The sequence below is a fragment of the Schistocerca serialis genome, chromosome 2, assembly GCF_023864345.2.
Source record: "Schistocerca serialis cubense isolate TAMUIC-IGC-003099 chromosome 2, iqSchSeri2.2, whole genome shotgun sequence".
NCBI classification, from domain to species: Eukaryota; Metazoa; Arthropoda; class Insecta; order Orthoptera; family Acrididae; genus Schistocerca; species Schistocerca serialis.
Window position 1 is genome coordinate 706,067,981 of NC_064639.1, and position 19,661 is coordinate 706,087,641.

At 39.2% G+C, this 19,661-nt stretch overlaps 2 protein-coding genes across 2 annotated transcripts in view; one reads left to right on the plus strand and one right to left on the minus strand.

Moving 5' to 3' along the window:
* The window catches only part of LOC126457861 (uncharacterized), a 93,515-nt gene extending 77,789 nt beyond the window's left edge, over positions 1 to 15,726 (plus strand). Inside the window, exons 3-4 of the mRNA XM_050094508.1 lie at positions 14,430 to 14,585; positions 15,446 to 15,726. Of these exons, the coding sequence (XP_049950465.1) occupies positions 14,430 to 14,585; positions 15,446 to 15,658 (369 nt within the window). The 3' untranslated portion in view covers positions 15,659 to 15,726. The remainder of the gene's footprint in view (positions 1 to 14,429; positions 14,586 to 15,445) is intronic.
* Positions 1 to 19,661, minus strand: part of LOC126457860 (phosphoribosyl pyrophosphate synthase-associated protein 2) — a 135,064-nt gene that overhangs the window by 13,093 nt on the left and 102,310 nt on the right. The gene's annotated exons all lie outside the window — the stretch shown is intronic.

The window sequence follows — 19,661 nt, forward strand, 5'->3', positions numbered from 1 at the left end:
AGTTCACAGTTTGGGCACGTTAGCACCACAGTCGGGTGAGTAATGCAATTGTGAAGAGTTCCTAACAAGATTTTAATATCATTCCGCCTCCCTCCATCAGCAAGCTTAATTTGGCATAATGAAAGAAATGGTGCACATTTTGCATCGATTTGATGCGTCCTTCTCAGATCATTCTAAATAAATTGGAGTTCTTCCCCAATTTTAATTTTTCTTGATTTCAGCGTCATCCATCAATGGTTTAAAAAATGTTTCTGAGAAAACTTGATTACTTTTTTTATGGAGAATCCGAATCTGCAATGAAAAATGTGGGTTTCCATTTAAGATTTAAAAGTTACCCCCGCATCACCCAATGGGGCGGGGGCTGGGGGTCACGAGTAGTATCATTTGTTGTCCTACTTTGAGCTTACGTACTTGTCTTACCCACTATTTTTACCCTATGTATAGTTTTTGAGATAATCTCATCCGAAACTTCAGATGGACCACCCTGTATATACTGAGTGAGGAAGCATAGTTGTTAGCACAGCCTGATTTAGATTTTCCGTGACTTCCCTAATTGCTTAAGGCAAATTCCAGGATGGTTCCTTTGAAAGGGCACAGCCATTTTCCTTCCCCATCCCTCCCTAATCTGAGCTTGTTCTCCATCTCTAATGACCTTGCTACTGACAGGATGTTAAACACTGATCTCCCCCTCCACCACTTCCTCCTCCTCCTCCGCCTCCTCCTCCTCTTCTTCTTGAACATATACAAGGAAGGGCAACACAAATGGTCACAGGTTTGTTTGATCCGTGGAAGAGTGTTACAGAGATACTGAAGAAATTGGACTGGTAGACACTTGACGATAGACATAAACTACTGCAAGAAAGGCTATTAACAGAGTTTCAAGAATCAGCTACAAATGATGGCTCTAGGGATATACATACACATATACATATCACTCACATAGGGATCATGGGGACAAGGTAAAAATAATTACAGCATGCACAGAGGCATTCTTTCCATGCTCCATGTGTGAATGGAATGGGAAGAAACCCTAATAAATGGTACAGAGTGTAATCTTACCCTCCCACACATCATCAAAAATTCCTCTTAGTCTGTTCATTATTTTCAAAAGTTTCAAGAGGCGTAAGATATCTTCTTTAAAATGTATCCAGAAATAAATTTAATGATTAGCATTAGATTGTACAGTTAATAATATGAATTTTAAATGTGCTAGAAATTTCGTAATTTCAAATATTTTTAAAAGAAGAGTAATTTTAACTGCACATACAGGACACTAAAAAATTAATTTCTTCTTACATATTTAAGCCCGAAACATAACACATCATATACAAAATCATATGAAGTTCATTCAGTTAGGCAGCTGATTAATGTTCACCTATGCAAGAATTGATAGTATAAATGGTATCAGTTATTTCTATAGAATGAGGTAATGTTAGAGGAGGGTGTCCCATTACAAGTAGGACATATCCTCTGCCATACACTTCACAGTGGTTTACAGAGTATATATATGTAGATGTAGATATACATTTGATTTACTTTCAAGAATTTCTCTGTTGTATAGAAAGAACACAAATCTTCATTTTAAAAATATTATTGTACCATACATTTTATTTATGTTAGAATATCATAATCCACTTAAAGTAAAAGGGCTTTTCATTCATCAAAATCTTGGCAATAAATGATACAAGTGACTTGTTATGATGTCCATTTGTCAACAACAACTAAAGAGCCAAAGACTTTCTGCATACTGGTTCACACATTAAAAGCTCTTAAGATGTAACAACCTTGATTACACAAATCTTTTGACACTTTCCCACAATGTCTTAGATCATGAAGTAGACACTATGCCAGAGAGTTTCTTCACTGCCTGTAACTTTGCAGGTGGTAATCACTTAGTAACAATGTCAGTTACCTGCATGCTGACTGATGTATTACTAACCCTAATCTTCTTCTCCTTAATTAGTTGACAAATGTAATAATATCCTATCTCTGTGTGTTAAGATCGCTCATTAAAACCTGATATGTTAATTAATCTGATGGCACTTTGATTATTCCAAAAACATTATGGGCAAACAGTAATAGTTAAATCTTGATGAAGATCTTTTCTAAGATGAATAACAGAGAAAATTACAGAGAAATGTTGTACTTTTTGATAATAGTTTAGCTAAGCTCAAATGTAATTTTAAGCAATGCAATAGCTAATCTGTACAGCTGAACAAGATCTTACCAAAATATAAGAAGTCTTTTAAATAAAAAAAAAGAGCTGCTGCTTTCTCTTCAAGCAACAATTGATATAGAAGAAACAATTGCTCAGTAGCTCTGCTTACCTTAATATCACCTATAAATCACAGAAATTAATGAAATACATTTAAATATCTATGGAATTGGTTCTTGGTACTGTAGGACCAGTGTAAGACAAGGTATGTTGGCTATCGACATGCAGTCTCAGATCATAAGCCATAGTTTTACGTCACTACTGTATTGAACAGTGTTTTGAACTCTGTGCTATCAAATTAGAACTGAAAACTAAATAACTCATAATAGTAACAGTTTACAGGACACCTGCAGGAAATATTGTAAAGTTTTTACAATAACAGTAAGATTTTAGTATGTGGTAGTTTTAACACTAATTTTCTTTCAAATAATAACAATCATAAACAATTGGAATCACTATTGTTCAGTTTCAGCCTACTCCCCATGATTTCATTCCCAGCAAGAGTATACTGGCATAGAAAATCCATGAGTGATAATGTTTTCCTGGACCCCACAGGTCACACTGAAGTAAAAGTGCAGATTGTAATAAATTATTTGCATGACCATGATGGTCAAATGACAACCTTAAAACTTGCCAGAGGAAAAATCATAAATGGGCATACTTAATTAAGTCAATATTATGAAATGGATAGATTACTACTCACCATACAACAGAAATGTTCAGTCACAGACAGAGGCAACAAAAAGACTATTAACAAATTAGCTTTTTGCTGAAAGGTCTTCTTCTGAATTAGACAAAAAAAAAAACACACACACACACACACACACACACACACACACACACACAAAACTGCTGTCTGGCTGCCAAAGCCAGACTGCAAGCACAGCTGCACATGATGGGAGAAGCAGTCTGGGCAGTGGGGGTAAGGAGGAGGCTGGGCAGGTAAGGGGGAACAGCAGTGTGTGTGTGGGGACGGTAAAGTGTTGCTTGCGAGAGCATACAGGGGTGAGATGCAGATATGGTAGGGCAGCTAGATGCTGTTGGGAGATTTAATGAAGGTTGGCAGCTAGATGCTATCAGGAGATTGAATGGAGGTTGGGAAGGGGGGGGGGGGGGGGGAAGAGTGGAGAAAAATGACTGTTGGTGTGTTGGTGGAACAGAGGGTTGTATGGTACTGAAGTGGGACCAGGGAAGGACAACGACTAATGAATGTTGAGGACAGGAGGGTTATGCAAACATAGGACATATTGCATGGAAAGTTCCCACCTGTGCAATTCAGTAAAGCTGGAGTTGGTAGGAAGGATCCAGAAGGCATAGGCTGTGAAGCATTCATTAAAGTGAATAATGTTGCGTTGGGTAGCATGCTCAGTAACTGGGTGGTCCAGTTGTTTCTTGGCCACAGTTAGCTGGTGGCCATTCATGAGGGTGGATGGCTTGTCAATTGTTATGCTCATGTAGAACACAGCACAGTGATTGCAACTCAACTTGTAGATCATGTGACTGGTTTCACTCAAAGCCCTGCCTTTGATGGAATAGGTGATGCTTGTGACTGGACTAGAGAAGTGTGCCATAGGGTTGAGAACTGTAAGGCCCCCCTAAAGGGTCAGGTGTGCACTACACATCAGAGGCTGCTACTCAGGTAGCACATTAATCCAATCCAGATAACGACAGCTGTAGGACACACAGAAGTATCAGTGTAAGTTTGAAAGAAATGCCTTCTGTAGGTGAGAGTATTAAAATTCTAATGGTAAACTGACAAAGTATTCGTAAAAAAGTGCCAGAGTTTGAAGCACTCATGAAAAGCAGTGAAGCTGACATAATACTAGGTACAGAAAGCTGGTTGAAACCTGAAATTGATAGCAGTGAGATTTTTGGAGAAAATTTAAGTTTATATTGAAAGGATAGGCAAATGAGAAATGGAGGAAGTGTATTTGTTGCAGTAGACAAGAAACTCAAATCCACTGCGATAGAAATTGGAACTGCATGTGAGACTGTTTGGACAAGACTCAGTATCAGGGGTAGGCATAAAATGATAATCAGATCCTTCTATCGGTCACCAGACTCATTTCCTGGTGTGACCAAAAACTTTAGAGAAAACCTCAGTTCACTTGTACGTAAGTTCCCCAATCATACTTTAATCATTGGTGGAGACTTTAATCATCAAACAGTTAACTGGGAAAATTACAGTTTTGTTAGTGATGAGCATGATAAGACATCCTGTAAAGTAGTACTAAATGTCTTCTTTGAAAATTAACTAGAACAGATAATTAGTAACCCCACTCTTGACGGAAATATATTAGATCTAATGGCAACAATAGACCTGACCTCTTTCACGGTGTCCACATCAAAACTGGTACCAGAGACCATGCCATGGTTGTGGCAACAATGATTACTAAAGTACAAAGGATAACTAAACAAAGCAGAAAGATATAAATGTTCAGTGAAGTAGATAAAAAATCAGTAGAGGCATATCTCAATGAGGAACTTGAAACTTTCAGCACAGGGCAGGAGCATGTAGAGGAACTGTGGTTCAGGATTAAAAGAATAGTTGACCATGCACTGGATGGATATGTACCCAGTAGAACAGTCTGTAATGGGAGGGAACCTCCATGGTATACAGTCACTACAAAGAGACTTCTAAGAAAAGTGTGGGGCAATAGGTAGGCAGATGCTGAATGAAATGCTTTTGGCTGTCAAGAGAGCAATATGTGATGCTTTCAATGGCTACCATAGCAGAATATTGTCAAATTATCTTACACAGAACCCAAAGAAATTCTGGTCATACATAAAGGCTGTTAGTGAACTGAAATTGAGGGTAAACAAAAGCTGAAATGCTGAACTCCGTTTTCAAATGTTCCTTTACAAAGAAAATCCCAGGACAATTGCCCCAATTTAATCCTTGTACTATTGAAAGGATGAATGAAATAAGTATTGGTGTAAGTTGAGAAATACCCAAAATCATTAAAACTGAACAAATCTCCAGGGCCTGAAGGAATCCGTATCAGATTCTATACTGAATTAGCCCCTCTTCTAACTATAATCTATCATAAATCCCTTGCACAAAAAACCATGCCCAGCTCTTGGAAAAAAGCACAGGTAACACCCACCTACAATAAGGGTAGTACAAACGACCCACAAAACTGCCATCGAATATCAACTTTTTGTAGAACCTTAGAACATATTCTGAGCTCAAACCTAATGAGGTATCTTGAATAGAATGAGTTCCTCAATGCCAACCAGCATGGATTCCAGAAACATCGATCATGTGAAACCCAACTTGCACTTTTCTAATATGACATACTGAAAGCTTTGGATCAAGGTAATCAGGTACATGCAGTATCTTTTTATTTCCAAAAAGCATTTGACTCAGACCCACATCTACGCTTATTGTCAATAGTTTGATCATATGGGGTATCAACTGAAATTTGTGTCTGGACTGAGGACTTTTTGGTAATTATCTTGGATGGAGAGTCATCATCAAATGCAGAAGTAACTTCAGTTGTACCCCAGTGAAGTGTGTTGGGACCCTTGCCGTTCATGACGTATATTGATGACCTTGCAGACAATATTAATAGCGACATCAGGCTTTTTGAACATGATGCAGTTGTCTATAATGAAATACTATCAGAAAGAAGCTGAATAAATATCCAGTCAGATCTTGATAAGATTTCGAAGTGGTGCAAAGATTACCAACTTGCTTTAAATGTTCACAAGTACTCAGTGCACTTCACAAAATGAAGAAACATAGTATCCTATGACTATAATATCAATGAGTTACTGTTGGAATCGGCCAGCTCATACAAATACCTGTGTGTAACACTCTGTAGTGATAGGAAATGGAACGATCACATAAGCTCAGTTGTGGGTAAAGCAGGTGGTAGACTGCAGTTTATTGGTATAATACTGGGGAAGTGCAATCTGTCTACAAAGGAGATTGCTTACAAATCTCTCATGGGACCCATCCTAGAACATTGTTCAAATGTGTGGGACCCGTACCAAATAGGACTAACAGTGAGTATTGAAAATATACAGAGAAAGATGGTTCAAATGGTCACAGGTTTGTTTAATCTATGGGAGAGTGTCACAGAGACACTGAAGGAACTGAGCTAGAAGGCTCTTGAAGATATATGTAAACTATCCCGAGAAAATCTATTAACGAAGTTTCAAGAACTGGCTTTAAATTGTGATCCCCTACATATCATTCACATTGAGATCGTGAGAATAGAGTATGTGAATCAAACAGAAAGAAGCCCTAATAACTGGTACAATAGAACATACCTTCTGCCATGCACCTCACAATGGTTTGCAGCGTATAGACGTAGATGCAGATGTAGATATAGAGTATTAATTTAACACATTAGAATAATAAATGCTGAATTAATTAGTGAGTCACTCCAAAAGAAATGCGCATAGTTTTATTTACTTATTTATTTGTTCATTTTGTTTTTAAAAAACATCCATTTTATTTTCCATACTTTTGATATGTTGATACATTTTTGAGGGACAAAATATCATTTTTCTACATTAACTCCACTCCTTTCAACTACCTTATGATGCCATAGAATGAAGGTCTGTATACCTGCACAGGGCCAGCGTATTTGAACCACTGTGTAGCAACCTTCACAAGGCAGTCGTTTTCAAATGTCGCTCCATGAAGGTGGTTCAGTTTACCAAAGAGATGGTAAACTCACAGTGGCAGACCAGGGCTGTAGAGTGGGTGTTTCTTAGTTCCATTCAAGCTTTGTGATCTCGGTGGTGCTTCTCTCACCAACATATGGCCATGCGTTACCATGCAACAGTAGATCATCATGTTTCTGCTGATGTTGCCCAATGCAAAACATTGGAGCATGAAGTTTTTTAAGGGTTGTCACATACACATCATTGCAGATAATGGTGCTGTGTGAAATTATGCCCACAAGCAACAGTTCTTTTCAATCAGTAAACATAAGATTCATCACTTTTCCTGCAGAAGACACAGTTTTGAATTTCTTCTTCTTTGGTGAGTTTGCATGATGCCAATCTGTCTATTGTTTTTTCATCTCCAGTTCAAAGTTATGCAACAAGGTTTCATTTTCCATCACAGTTATTGCAAGGAAGTCATTCCAGAATTCTCATATTGTTCCAAAAGTCTTTTGTGTTTCTGCGTGACCATACATCAACATTCACAGAATCCACCTTAACACCCACTTCAATTGTCTCAATATTCAGCTCTGACTTCTCCTATTGCCACTCAGAGTGACAGTTTGTTCACTATTATGCAGTTGTTAACCAAAATGAGATAGTGAACACGCTATACACTGTGTAGAGTTATACACTGTGCAGAGCTTGGTCTGTTGCTGCACGTGAGGTTCCAAGTATTGGAATGTCCACTTTCAACAGATAATCTGATTACCGAATGACTAACTGAACTGTGATCAACTGTCTCATTCCCATACACCTTCTTCAACCTCTTGTGAATGTTTGTCTCTATCTTGTTCTCGCAACAGCATGTTGCTTCAATAAACAACAGATGCAGCAGCCATCTTGATGATGGGCTACAACAGTACAGCTTGCAGAAACAGATTTAATTGAATCTGAATACAAACAGGAAAACTGTTTTTATGACATCCATGAATAGGACGGATATAGAGTGTGTCCATGACTTTTCTTTACAACTTAAAACTTTACTACCTTTAAAACCATACCAGGTAGTAACAAATGGTTTTTCAAAATGTGATAAAATAACGCATAAAGTTTTATTTCCTCATTTATATACCCTCTGCCATGCACCTCACAATGGTTTGCAGAGTATAGACGTAGATGCAGATGTAGATATAGAGTATTAATTAAACACATTAGAATAATAAATGCTGAATTAATTAGTGAGTCACTCCGAAATAAATGCGCATTGTTTTTATTTACTTATTTAATTAATCTGCCAGGAAGTTTCATATCAGCGCACACTCCACTGCAGAGTGAAAACCTCATTCTCGAAACATCCCCCAGGCTGTGGCTAAGCCATGTCTCCGCAATATCCTTTCTTCCAAGAGTGCTAGTTCTGCAAGTTTTGCGGGTGAGCTTCTGTGAAGTTTGGAAAGTAGGAGACGAGGTACTGGTGGAAGTAAAGCTGTGAGGACGGGGCGTGAGTCGTGCTTGGGTAGCTCAGATGTTAGAGCACTTGCCTGTGAAAGGCAAAGGTCCCGAGTTCGAGTCTTGGTCCAGCACACAGTTTTAATCTGGCAGGAAGTTTCAGGTCCTTTAAACTTTGTAACTATGCTTTAATGGGATACTTTGCCTCTATCTTCAAGCATCCACCAATTAAAGTTTTTCAGTATCTCTGAGATTTTCTGTCATGAGATGAACAAATCTGTGAACATTTCTTGTTTATGTTCAATATTTACTGTTAATCCTGTTTGTTAAGGCAGCCACCCACTCAACACCAAGAAATCCGTTCCATACAGATTAGCCACCAGTGGTCCTCACATCTGTAATGATGAGCAGACCCTCTCCAAATGTGCCAAGGGTCTCACTGAGGCCTTCAGAGATCAAAATTACCATTCCAGTATTGTCCAGAAGCAGGTTTCCCGTGCCTTGTCTCACCCACCCAATCTACACACATCTTTGTGTCGTCTCTACTCCACCACTGCTCACAGCTCATAGCTCATATCCCTGCAACAGACCCAGATGCAATATATGTCTCACACATCTTTCCACTACCACCTACTCCACTCTGGTTACAGGCATCTCCAATCCCATCAAAGTCAGGAATACCCATGAAAGAAGCCATGTGATCTACCAACTTAGTGGCAATCACCGTGCTGCATTCTGTGTCTGTCCACATGAATAGCCACTGCAACATGCTAAACAATGTGCTTTATTTTAATTAATACTTCACAGCCTGTGCCATCTGGATTCATCCCAACAACACCAGCTTTTCTGAACTGCTCAGGTGAGAACTCTCCCTACAACATATCCTCCATTCCAATAACCTGTTCTCAACTTTCATTAGGCTCACTCCTCTGCCTGTCTGTCCCCTTCCTTTCTCTCACCCACTTCAGTACTGCAAATGACTTATATCCCACCACTGCACCTACATTGTCATTCCCTCTTTTCTACTTCTCTCCTTCTCCTTCCCAACCCCCAGCATAGCCTCCCTATGCCGTATTTAGCCATCATACCCTGTCCCCAAGAAGTCCCTGCATGCTCCCTCAGGCAGCACTAGTATCTTCCCCAACCCCTACCCTGTTCTCTCACACATCCCTCCCCCTCCCCACAACATGCCTCTTCCGTACTCCCACTACCCATCCCATCTAGATTGGTGCTAATGTCGGACACAGTCACAGTTGGACCTTAGCACTCCAAGACAGTGGCCATAGGGGTGTGAGTTGTTGTTATTGTTGGTTGTTGTTGTTGTTGTTGTTGTTGGTGGTGGTGGTGGTGGTGGTGGTGTGGTGATGGTGATGTTGTGTGAATGTTTTCTACTTCAGGGGGAGGACTTTGCTCAAAAGCTGAAATATTTCTAGCATTATTTTTCATCACGCCTGTCTGCAACTCAACACCTCCTCTATGTGTTGAACAGTAATCTATCTTTTATATAATGTCATTATTCCATTCTGGACTTTCCATTGTTTGGTCATCTATGCAGCTTTTTTCAGACTGTTCTCTGTTATAGATAACTGCATCATTTGTGAAAAGCCTGAAGTTACTATGTCTATAGTTAGCCAGGTCATTTACATACAAAATGAGCAACAGTGTCCCAAGACATTTCCCTGGGGGCTTGCCTGATGTTCCTTCTACGTCTTTTGATGACTCTCCATCCAAGAGTGTCCTACGTACTAACAAGTCATCAATCTAGTCACAAATTTTGTTTGATATCCTGTATGATGGTGCATTTGAAAGAATTATCAGTGTGGTACTGAGACAAATGCTTTTCAAAAGTAAAGAAATTTGCATTTACCTGACTGCATTGACCTATGGCTTTTGGTATGTCATGTGAGAAAAGCTGAAGTTGGGTTTCACTTGACCAATGTTTTCAGAGTCCATGCTGGTTGACATGTGGGAGGCCATTCTGTTCAAGGTACCTCATTATGTTTGAACCCAGAATCTGTTCTAAGAGTCTACAACCAAAGGATGTCAAGGACACTGAATTGTAGTTTCATGGATCACTTCTGCTTCCCTTCTATTAGACAGGTGTCACCTGTGCTTTCTTCCAGTTACTGAGCATGTTTGTTTGTTCAAGGAATCTACAGTATATTATAGTTAAAACAGGGGCTAACCCAGCTGCAAATTCAGCGTAGAATCTGATAACAATTTTAGTTGCTTCTCATTGCCACATACACTAATTTCTATGTGATTCCATCTTTGCATGGTCTGAGAAACAAAACAGAGCAATACTCACTCCCTTATAAAGGAATAGTCGAAAATGGAGTTCAGAATTTCTCCTTTTACTTTGTTATCCTCAAAGATAACACAGGTACCGTAACTTTGATGACTGACTGCCTTTATATATGACTAGAATTTGGTTTTGTGAGAGGTCCTTTAGTAAGATTCTGCTACAGCTGTCATTGAAGGTTTTAGCCATTTTGATAGCTAAACACATTTTATTTAGCATTTCTCTATGAAAAGATATACGCTGCGACTTACAACTATTGGCAGTAATCACTGCTTCAGAAGTTTCTTTACAGAGACTGAATACCATGGAGAGTCCTCACATCATAGACTGTTCTGCTAGGTAAATATGTATCCAGTGTTTGGTCAACTATTTTATAAACTTAACCTGAGTTCCTCTGCTGTCCAGAGCTAGAAGTTTTAATGTCCCCATTGACATATATCACTCCTGCCTCTTCATCTACTTTGCTGAACATGCAAATCTTTCAACTTGTTGCAGTTGCCCTTTGTTCTTTCGTAATCATTGTTGCTACGACCACATCATGGTTACTGATACCAGTTTCATTGAATTTTCTCATTTTGAGAAAGCTGATTGGTGATCTGTTTAATTGTTCAAAACCATTCAACAGCCAAGATACATAAAGTATTGTTTTTAAATTTAAGACAAATGGTTTCAATAGACTATGATGTAATCTTCAGGTCTTAAAATCGTTTGTTGTAAACCATGTTTATTTTACACTGACATCACACACAAGATGTCAAGTGGATAAAAATAGCACATCATAAAAGGTGCTTTATGTTTTTTTTTTAATTTTTTAGCGATGAAAAACTTTTTGTAATGCGCTGTTTTGATCCACTTGACATATTGTGTGTGATGTCAACATAAAATGAACATGTTACACAACAAAAATATTTTAAGACTTGAAGATGACAGCATAGCCTGTTGAAATTTTGTTTCCCTGTGGAAACAGTTCTTTGCTACCAATCCCTCTACCCAAAGCCAACTTAACCACTTAACCCCAACATTGAACCTTACCTTTCCAAGTTCATACCACCACCCAACCATGACCTTCTGCCCCTCCCCCCTTTCCCTCCCAACTGGTCAGTTGGTCACATTCCAGGTTTTCCTAAGCTCCAAGTTGGCCTAACCACCCTTTCCCAGGTCCCTTCCTAGAATCATTAACCTCTCAGTAGAAGACAGGAGAGCCATTCACATCAAAACACATCCTGACCTTCCTCCCTGCAGACGAAGGCTCCACCACTGCAGTGATGAATTGCAGTGATAGTCTGACAGAAGACTTCCATCAACTGACAGACCCTACAGAAACAATCTCTGTCACAGTGATCTCATTCCAGTAAAGTAATTTTGAGCACCACCAATCCCTACTGAAATCATTAGGCCTATCACAGAACTTCTCCCCTGAGTCCATCTCCCTCCTTACACTAATGACACCCCACACACCCACCTTTTACATGCTCCTCAAAACCCAACAATCATGATTGCCCCATCACTGCTGGTTATTGTGCTGATACTGAGAGAATTTCTGATCTTGTTCACCAACAACTGTAATCAGTTGTCTGCAACCTAGCTTCTCACATCAAAGACACTAACTACAGCCTCCACTGACTCTCCACCATCCCCATTCCTTTACCTCCTGGATATCTACTCTTCACTGTTGATGATACCTCCTTACACACCGAAATCCTTCCATGGCCTTGCTGCTATCGACCACTACCTCCCCCAGTGGCATTCAGACTCCAAACCCACTACTTCGTATTGCATATGCCCTATTAACTATATCCTATCATATAACTACTTCTCCTGTGAGGGTGGGTATATAAACAAATCAACAGTGTGGCCATGGGCACACTTATTGCATTTTCCTACACTAACCTTTCTATGGACTATCTAGAAGAAACCTTCCTAGCTCTTCAAAACCCTTTTCTGATCCAGATTCATTCTGATCCTTCATGCTCTGGGCTCAGGACCAAGGCATCCCATTCTCATTCCTCTGCAACCTCAACATCTTCTCTCCCATCTGCTTCACCTGGTCCTCCTCAACCCAATGTGCAACCTTCCTGAACATTGACCTCCATCTCTCTGATGGCTCCATCTACACCTATGTACATATTAAATCCACTAGCCACCAACAGTATTTGCATTTTGACAGCTGTCATCCCTTCCATACCAAAAAATTGCTCCCACATAGTCTGGCTGCCCATGGATGATGTATCTGCAGTGATGGGAACTCCATTTTCCAGTCTGCTGAAGGTCTCATAAGCGCCTTCAGAAACCGGCACTACCAGCACCTCTCCCCCCTCTCCAAACCAAATCCATAAACAGATTCCCTGTGCCATGTCCTCACATACTGCTGATCCTCCCACCACTCCAAGAAACAGGTACAAATGAGCAACCCCCTCATCACCCATTATCACCATGGACTGGAACAAGTGAAGCATATCCATCACCAAGGCTCTGATTCTCTCTCATCATGCACAGAAACAAGGGACATCCTACCCAATAACCTTCTCACACTTCATAAAGTGGTATTCTGTCACCCACCCAATCCACGTAAGATTCTGGTCCATCCTCATGTTACTCTCACTCCTAATCGCTTGCCAAAGCAATCATATCTCTGTGGAAGACACAGGTGCAAGACCTGCCCAGTCCACCCACCTAGCACTTCCTACTCCAGTCCTGTCACTGGCTTATCCTACTCCATCAGAGGCAGGCCCACCTATGAAATCAACTGTCTCATATACCAACTCTGAGGCAATCACTACACAGCTTTTTATGTCAGTAAGACAAAATGAATACCATTGCCAAACAGTGGCCAAGAAGAATATGCACCTGAGCACAAAATGCAAATTTCACTGGCTGCTTCACAATTCAGGCCATCAGCTTTTATGAGCTATGCAGGTGGGATTATCCTTGCAACACATCCTTTGCTCTAGTAACCCTCCTAGCTTCAGTCTCCATTGACCACTGTCCCCCACACCAGCAGTTTCCCAGTTTTCAGTTTCTCCTTCCTCTGTCCTGTCAAGCAACCCCCCCCCTCTTTCCAATCCATTTCTACAAGTCAACTTCACTGTATATCGCACCCCACCGGATCTGGTTGTGTCTCACATGCTTAGTATGTGCATTTTCCAACCCTCCCGTCCACATTCCTAGCCAGAAAACCTACTGCCAACCTCCAAGCCACTAACTAACCAAACCATCTTACACCTCTCTCCCCTTCTACCCACCCCACACCATCCCATCCTAGTCCACTTCTGAAATGCAAGCTCGTGTGTCTAACCAGCACAATGTAGGGCCAGGTGTGTGTGTGTGTGTGTGTGTGTGTGTGTGTGTGTGTGTGTGTGTGTGTGCTGAAAGTCAACAAGTTATATTTTGTGCATTCCTGTTGATGACTCAATGTTTTTGCCATTTGGTGAGTGTTCACATATACTCATGAACACAATGATAAAATACAATTACAGCAGAAAAATTCAGTTTTTATTCGCAGTAATGATACAGTTGAGTAGCTGTGGACAGGTCAAGCAGTCTGACCGTAGACAGGTACATCAGTATTGTGCTTGGAAGTTATGCCTGTCATAGCTGTAGTCATATAAAACGACACAGAAGTATGGAAACCAGTGAACCAGCAGAAAAGTGAATGATAGATTAATGAGGGTGCATAAAGCAGTTAACCTAATAATGCAGCAGTGTGTCATATTAGACACCATGGTTGGCATGTGATGGCACCAGTAGAGTGAAACAAATGCTATAACAACAGAAAAAAATGTTTTCTTTTTAAATTAAACCACTGCTAGAGTGTTTTTCTGAAAAGCTACTCTTGTGTTTCAGATTGAGATCTCTCCAGAGAAGCTCGTAAGCAATTCATGGAATGCATTAGCACCTACTGGTCCTATGAAACTGTGCGAGTATATGGAGCAACAGAAGTCAAAGATGGAAATGATCTGGCGTGCCAGCAATTTTACTAGGGAGTGTCCTGTTCTCAAGGTACATGACTTTTCTCAAATTATGTTCTCCTTAGTCACCCCTGTTTTTACTGAATTATGGAGTATTCCTGTCCTCTTTTAATGTCTCTTCTTCATTTGCACCACCTCCTTTCATTTTTTGTGGCACTAAATGACACTTTGTTCTGTATCTCCATAGAGCATCACGATAATTTATATGAATTTAATTTAGTCAGTCTGCACATATCTGTTAATCTAACTTACTGATAAACCCTAAAAAAGTTTCTTCAAGGAAATTGCTGAGTTATAAATCTTTAACATATCTATAAGGTGTCTGGATCAAAATACTCTAATTTCATTGTGCTCTATAATCCAAACTAATTATACAAATATACATGGCACTCACAGAACTTAATGGGGTCTCAACTTTGTTTCCCAACAATAAATGTAATACTTCTATGCGCAATGTGGTTGCATAAGGATGCCTAGACTATATTCAGCCTGTAGCCTATTTACTCCGACATTTCTCAAGTTGGTCAACAGTCCAATCCCTGGGATCTTGAAGATCATGAACTTCAGTGGCATAAATATGATTCTTGACGTAGCCTCATAAGAATAAATTAATAGCATGATGGCCGGTGAAGATGGTAGAAGTATTTTTGGAGTAACTCATCTTCCTACAAAAGTTGACTTGTTTCTTGGCTTTATGTGTATACAGCCTGTGTTTTGAGGACTTCATGCAAATTTGTTTTAATCATCAGAAGTTTCTGTGTAACCTGATGGACTGGCTTACTTGGGTTGTGCAGGCGCTACTGGTGGAGCTAGAAACATGCTGTCCTTCTTAGTGTATATTACTATTTTTATTTATATGTCATGAATTTAATTATTGTCTTTATTTTTCAGAATGACGTTATTCTCAATCAGTTCACTGTAATGGAAACCGTTTTTCCAAAGAAACTTGATGGAGATGAATGGAGAGTAGTTATAGCCCTCACAATTGGCACCGAAGAAATACTAAGTCTTAAAATCCATGTTATTAAGCTTCCAATTGAAAAGAAAAAAAAGTGTGAAGAGTTGGAGGATGAGGATGAAGAGGAGGAGGAGGAAGATGAATAACATTACTATACTGAACAAAGATACACAGTGTACATTGTACTGAAAATTAAACCATAATTATTAACATGTTTTATTATTATCATTTTAATTAAGATTACTAAAATTCTACCAACTGAACTAATTGCTTCTCTTTTGTATTTCATCATTTATGGGTTCATAATGTGGCAAATTCCGTATGAGAAAAGCAAGTGTTTTTGTTCAAAAGTATTCATGGGGCTCAATGGTACTCAATGATGTAACAGTTGTTACCAATGACACTTAAACAAATGATGCAACTTGTTTTCAGGCAAATGGAAAAATTATACACTTAACTGTATTTAATAAATAAAATTAGTGGTAGCTAAAATTTGTTAATAGTTGAAATAATGAGGGAGCATTTTATTACCTTTAGTATAAACACCCTTTGTACCTCTTTTTGTTTCACAAAACTGATGTGTTGTCTGTTGGAGCTTGTCTCATGACCTTTAGTCGATGATCATTTAGTGCTTTTTCTGACTTTTGCCAGCACAAGTGGCTAACAATATCAAATACTTACCATGTATTGCTGGTGGTGAACTGGTCAGCTTCTCTCCCTGAGCCTGAATATAAGCTCTCAGACCAAATTTTGGTGAAAAAGTATTTTATTTGATGTCAAATATAGCTGTTTTAGTGTGCTGTAATGAACCATATCTAGTTCTGCAGTGGTGTCATGAGAGGCAGTCCATATAGCTTGAGTTTCCAATACAAAGAAGAACGATTGCAGATCTCATCATTTTTACAGTTAAAATTAAGTTTGTTGTTCTGCATGTCTTTGCAGCTGTGGCTCTCAGAAGATGTTATACGGCAGAGTCATGTTTCTCAAATTCAGCCAATCCTGTTTGCCTTGGCACAGGTCCATTTTAGCAGTCTGTTTTCAGGCTTTTTTTAGCGGTAAGTACATTATATTGGGAAGTTGTCACTGATGTTAATATCCCTCATCAGGACTCACAAAGGAGCATAGCAACTGCAATAACCACAGAGCAGGCAAGGTCAATGGAATAATCCAGATGGTATGTTGACATGCATCATTTCATGTGTGTTTCCTGACAAGAGGCTCTTCTCAACCACTAGGCATCTGAGGCATGTGACGGTTCATTTGGTGATGGTCTTAGGGAGCATACTTAAATGCAAGATAGCAGCAGTGCATGGCATTGTGGTTAAGAAAATAGGGCTTATGAAAGGATACATTGACAAAGACAACTACTCTGCCTTTCACTGTTATCGCAGTCTTTTCTGTGAGGTTTATGCACCGGTAATACAGGTGCCCAGGAAGCTTCAAAATGTATCTTTTGGAGAGGTAGAGAAAGTAGCTTTTCCTGCAGTAGGAGCTTCAGTTTATCCGCATGAAACCTAAAGCCATTTATATATTCCCCTGTATGATGACAGTCATTTAATGTTGGGATATTTGTTTCTTTTACCTTTCCATTTTGATGGAGAAAGAATCACTAAGTACAGAGGGTTGGTGTGGCTGGGTGGCTCACTCATTACAGCTTCATCATGAGATAATCAGCAGTATCAGACATCACTGGCATATTGGAAGATAGGCTGTTCATTTCTTTCTCTCTATTACATTTACTGAGATTTCCTTCATCTTATTTTGGAGGAGATGATTCACTGGGTGCTGTCTTCTTTCAGTATGAGAGATTTAGCAGTTAACCTATTCTCTCACACACACTTGCAAGTACAAGGAGAACCGACTTCCACAGATGGTTACATCAGTATTGTGGCAATTGCCTTAATCACTGGAGCTGGCAGTACTGTAGCAAAGTGTGTTTTATATGTAGGGGTCTGTGTTATCCTAAAATGCTTCTTTGTTTCAATATAATGTAAATTATGTTCCTTTTACAATTAATTACTGGAATTCTTGTTTTCCCAAGAACCAAAGGCCATTATTTGCTCTAAGCTGGAATGGTTATTAGAATAATTAACATCTTTTTGAGATGCACATGTAACAGCTGGTTTATGAACTGTAACTGTAATTAATGCAACATGTGAACAGATGCTTTCTAGAACAGCAGAAGTGTAATTTGCAATATTTAGAGGGAGCAGTTGTGTGGAATATGATGCTACACAGTATTGTAACACCAGCTGGATGTAAATGTAGTAAACAATTTTTTTCAGGCATGCATAAGATGGAAAGCTTTTAATTAATATAATTAATCTTCTATTTTCTTTTTGATAGTCCAGTATATCTCTTTATTCTTCAAGTCCATAATGATGTCAGTTACTATGAGTAAGAAATTTGCATATTTTTGGTAGAATTTTTTTTATCTCTATTAACAATAAATAGCACACAACTATAACTGCATACAAGTTTTCCATATAACAAGAACTTAGTAGTATTTTTAATATTGGTAGTGAATCACATGACTACATTGTAGAGTACAACAATCCATTCATCTGACTTAATGCCATGCATTTTCTCTTTCTATCATAAAAAATTAAAGCTGTCCTTACTTGAAGGTTATTTAGAAAAGAACAGAACTTTACCAGGTGTCAACCTATCAGCTGTGATATGTCCTTGCTTTTCTGTTACCTCCTGTCAGACTTCACAGCCAGTTATAGAGGACCCCATGGATTCTAAACTACATAACATGGCAATATTCACATTAACAAATCACTGTCAGGGGCAGCAGAAGAAATACTAGGGACAATCAAGCACTGAACCCCAGAACTTTGGATTTGTAATCCAACACTTATCCACAGAGCTTTCCACCATGAGGACACCATCTACATTAGGGGTGGGCAGGAATCCTGCACGTGTGCAGTTAACAGGTGTTCTGCATGCACACAGGAGCAAGCTGGCCACCCACTTCTCTCCCCTCCCCACCATACCGTCTTCTCCGTTCCTTCCTCTGTAATGCATTTTGTTTCCTAGCTTGCTTTATTGAATGAAGGAACAAGGTTAGTAGGAGTGCTTGAAAGAAATCATTGTTTGAAAGGGTATCTATTACTTTTGATACGTTGTATTTAATTATCACAGGTGGAGTTTACAATACGTTTAATGTCTGGAACAAAATTTCTGCATACAGACAAACACAAACAGTTACGTAAATTTTCATCACTGATGTTTGCTCTTAACCGAGGCTTATTAATTTTCATAACAGAAAAAAATCTCTCACAAACGTATGTTGAGCCAAACATTGACATTATCTTCGCGGCTTCACGATGGAGACGATAAAATTATTGCTGTGGAAAGTCGTGATAAAAGTCTATTACATGTCTTGCTAAGAGGAACTTGTCTCTCAGATGAGAATTACACTGTAGATCTATTAATTCCATTGGTAAATTGGGATGAATATCATCTACAGAAACAGCAAATGGTCTCGAGAACGATTCAAAAGCTTGGGATAAATGTAATATATCCCCAAATTGCTTGAGAAATTCCTCTTTTATTGCACTAAGTACGGAAACATATTCTTCGCAATTCTGTTCTCGCACAGTAGACAGAGTAGGGAAATGTACTGCATTCCCTGATGAGAGCTGTCGTTCCCACAGCTCAAGCTTGCTAGTGAAAGCTTGCACCTTTTCAGCCACTTCACAAATTAGCTGATTTTCTCCTTGCAAACTTGTGTCCAATGCATTCATGTGTCCAGTAATGTCCACTAAAATTGCAAGGTCGGCAACTCACTCTGAATCTTCTAACTTTGGGTCATACCTTCCTTTGTTCTTTAAAAACTGATTTATTGGTATTCTCAGCTCAAAAAATCTTTTGAGTACATTACCGCGGCTAAGCTAGCGGACTTCACTGTGGTATGGTATGTCACTGTACTCTTCCCCAATTTCAGCTAAATATGTGTGAAACTGTCTATGTGTAGGCCCATGGGATCTCAAATAATTAACTGCCGGAATAACCACTTGCATGACGTCCCCCAGTTTTTCTGCTTTTGCACAGAGTACTTCTTGGTGCAAAATATAGTGGATGCTGTACAATGACTCTTCTGTATGCTGTAACTTTTTTCTTAGTAATCCAACAAATCCCCTT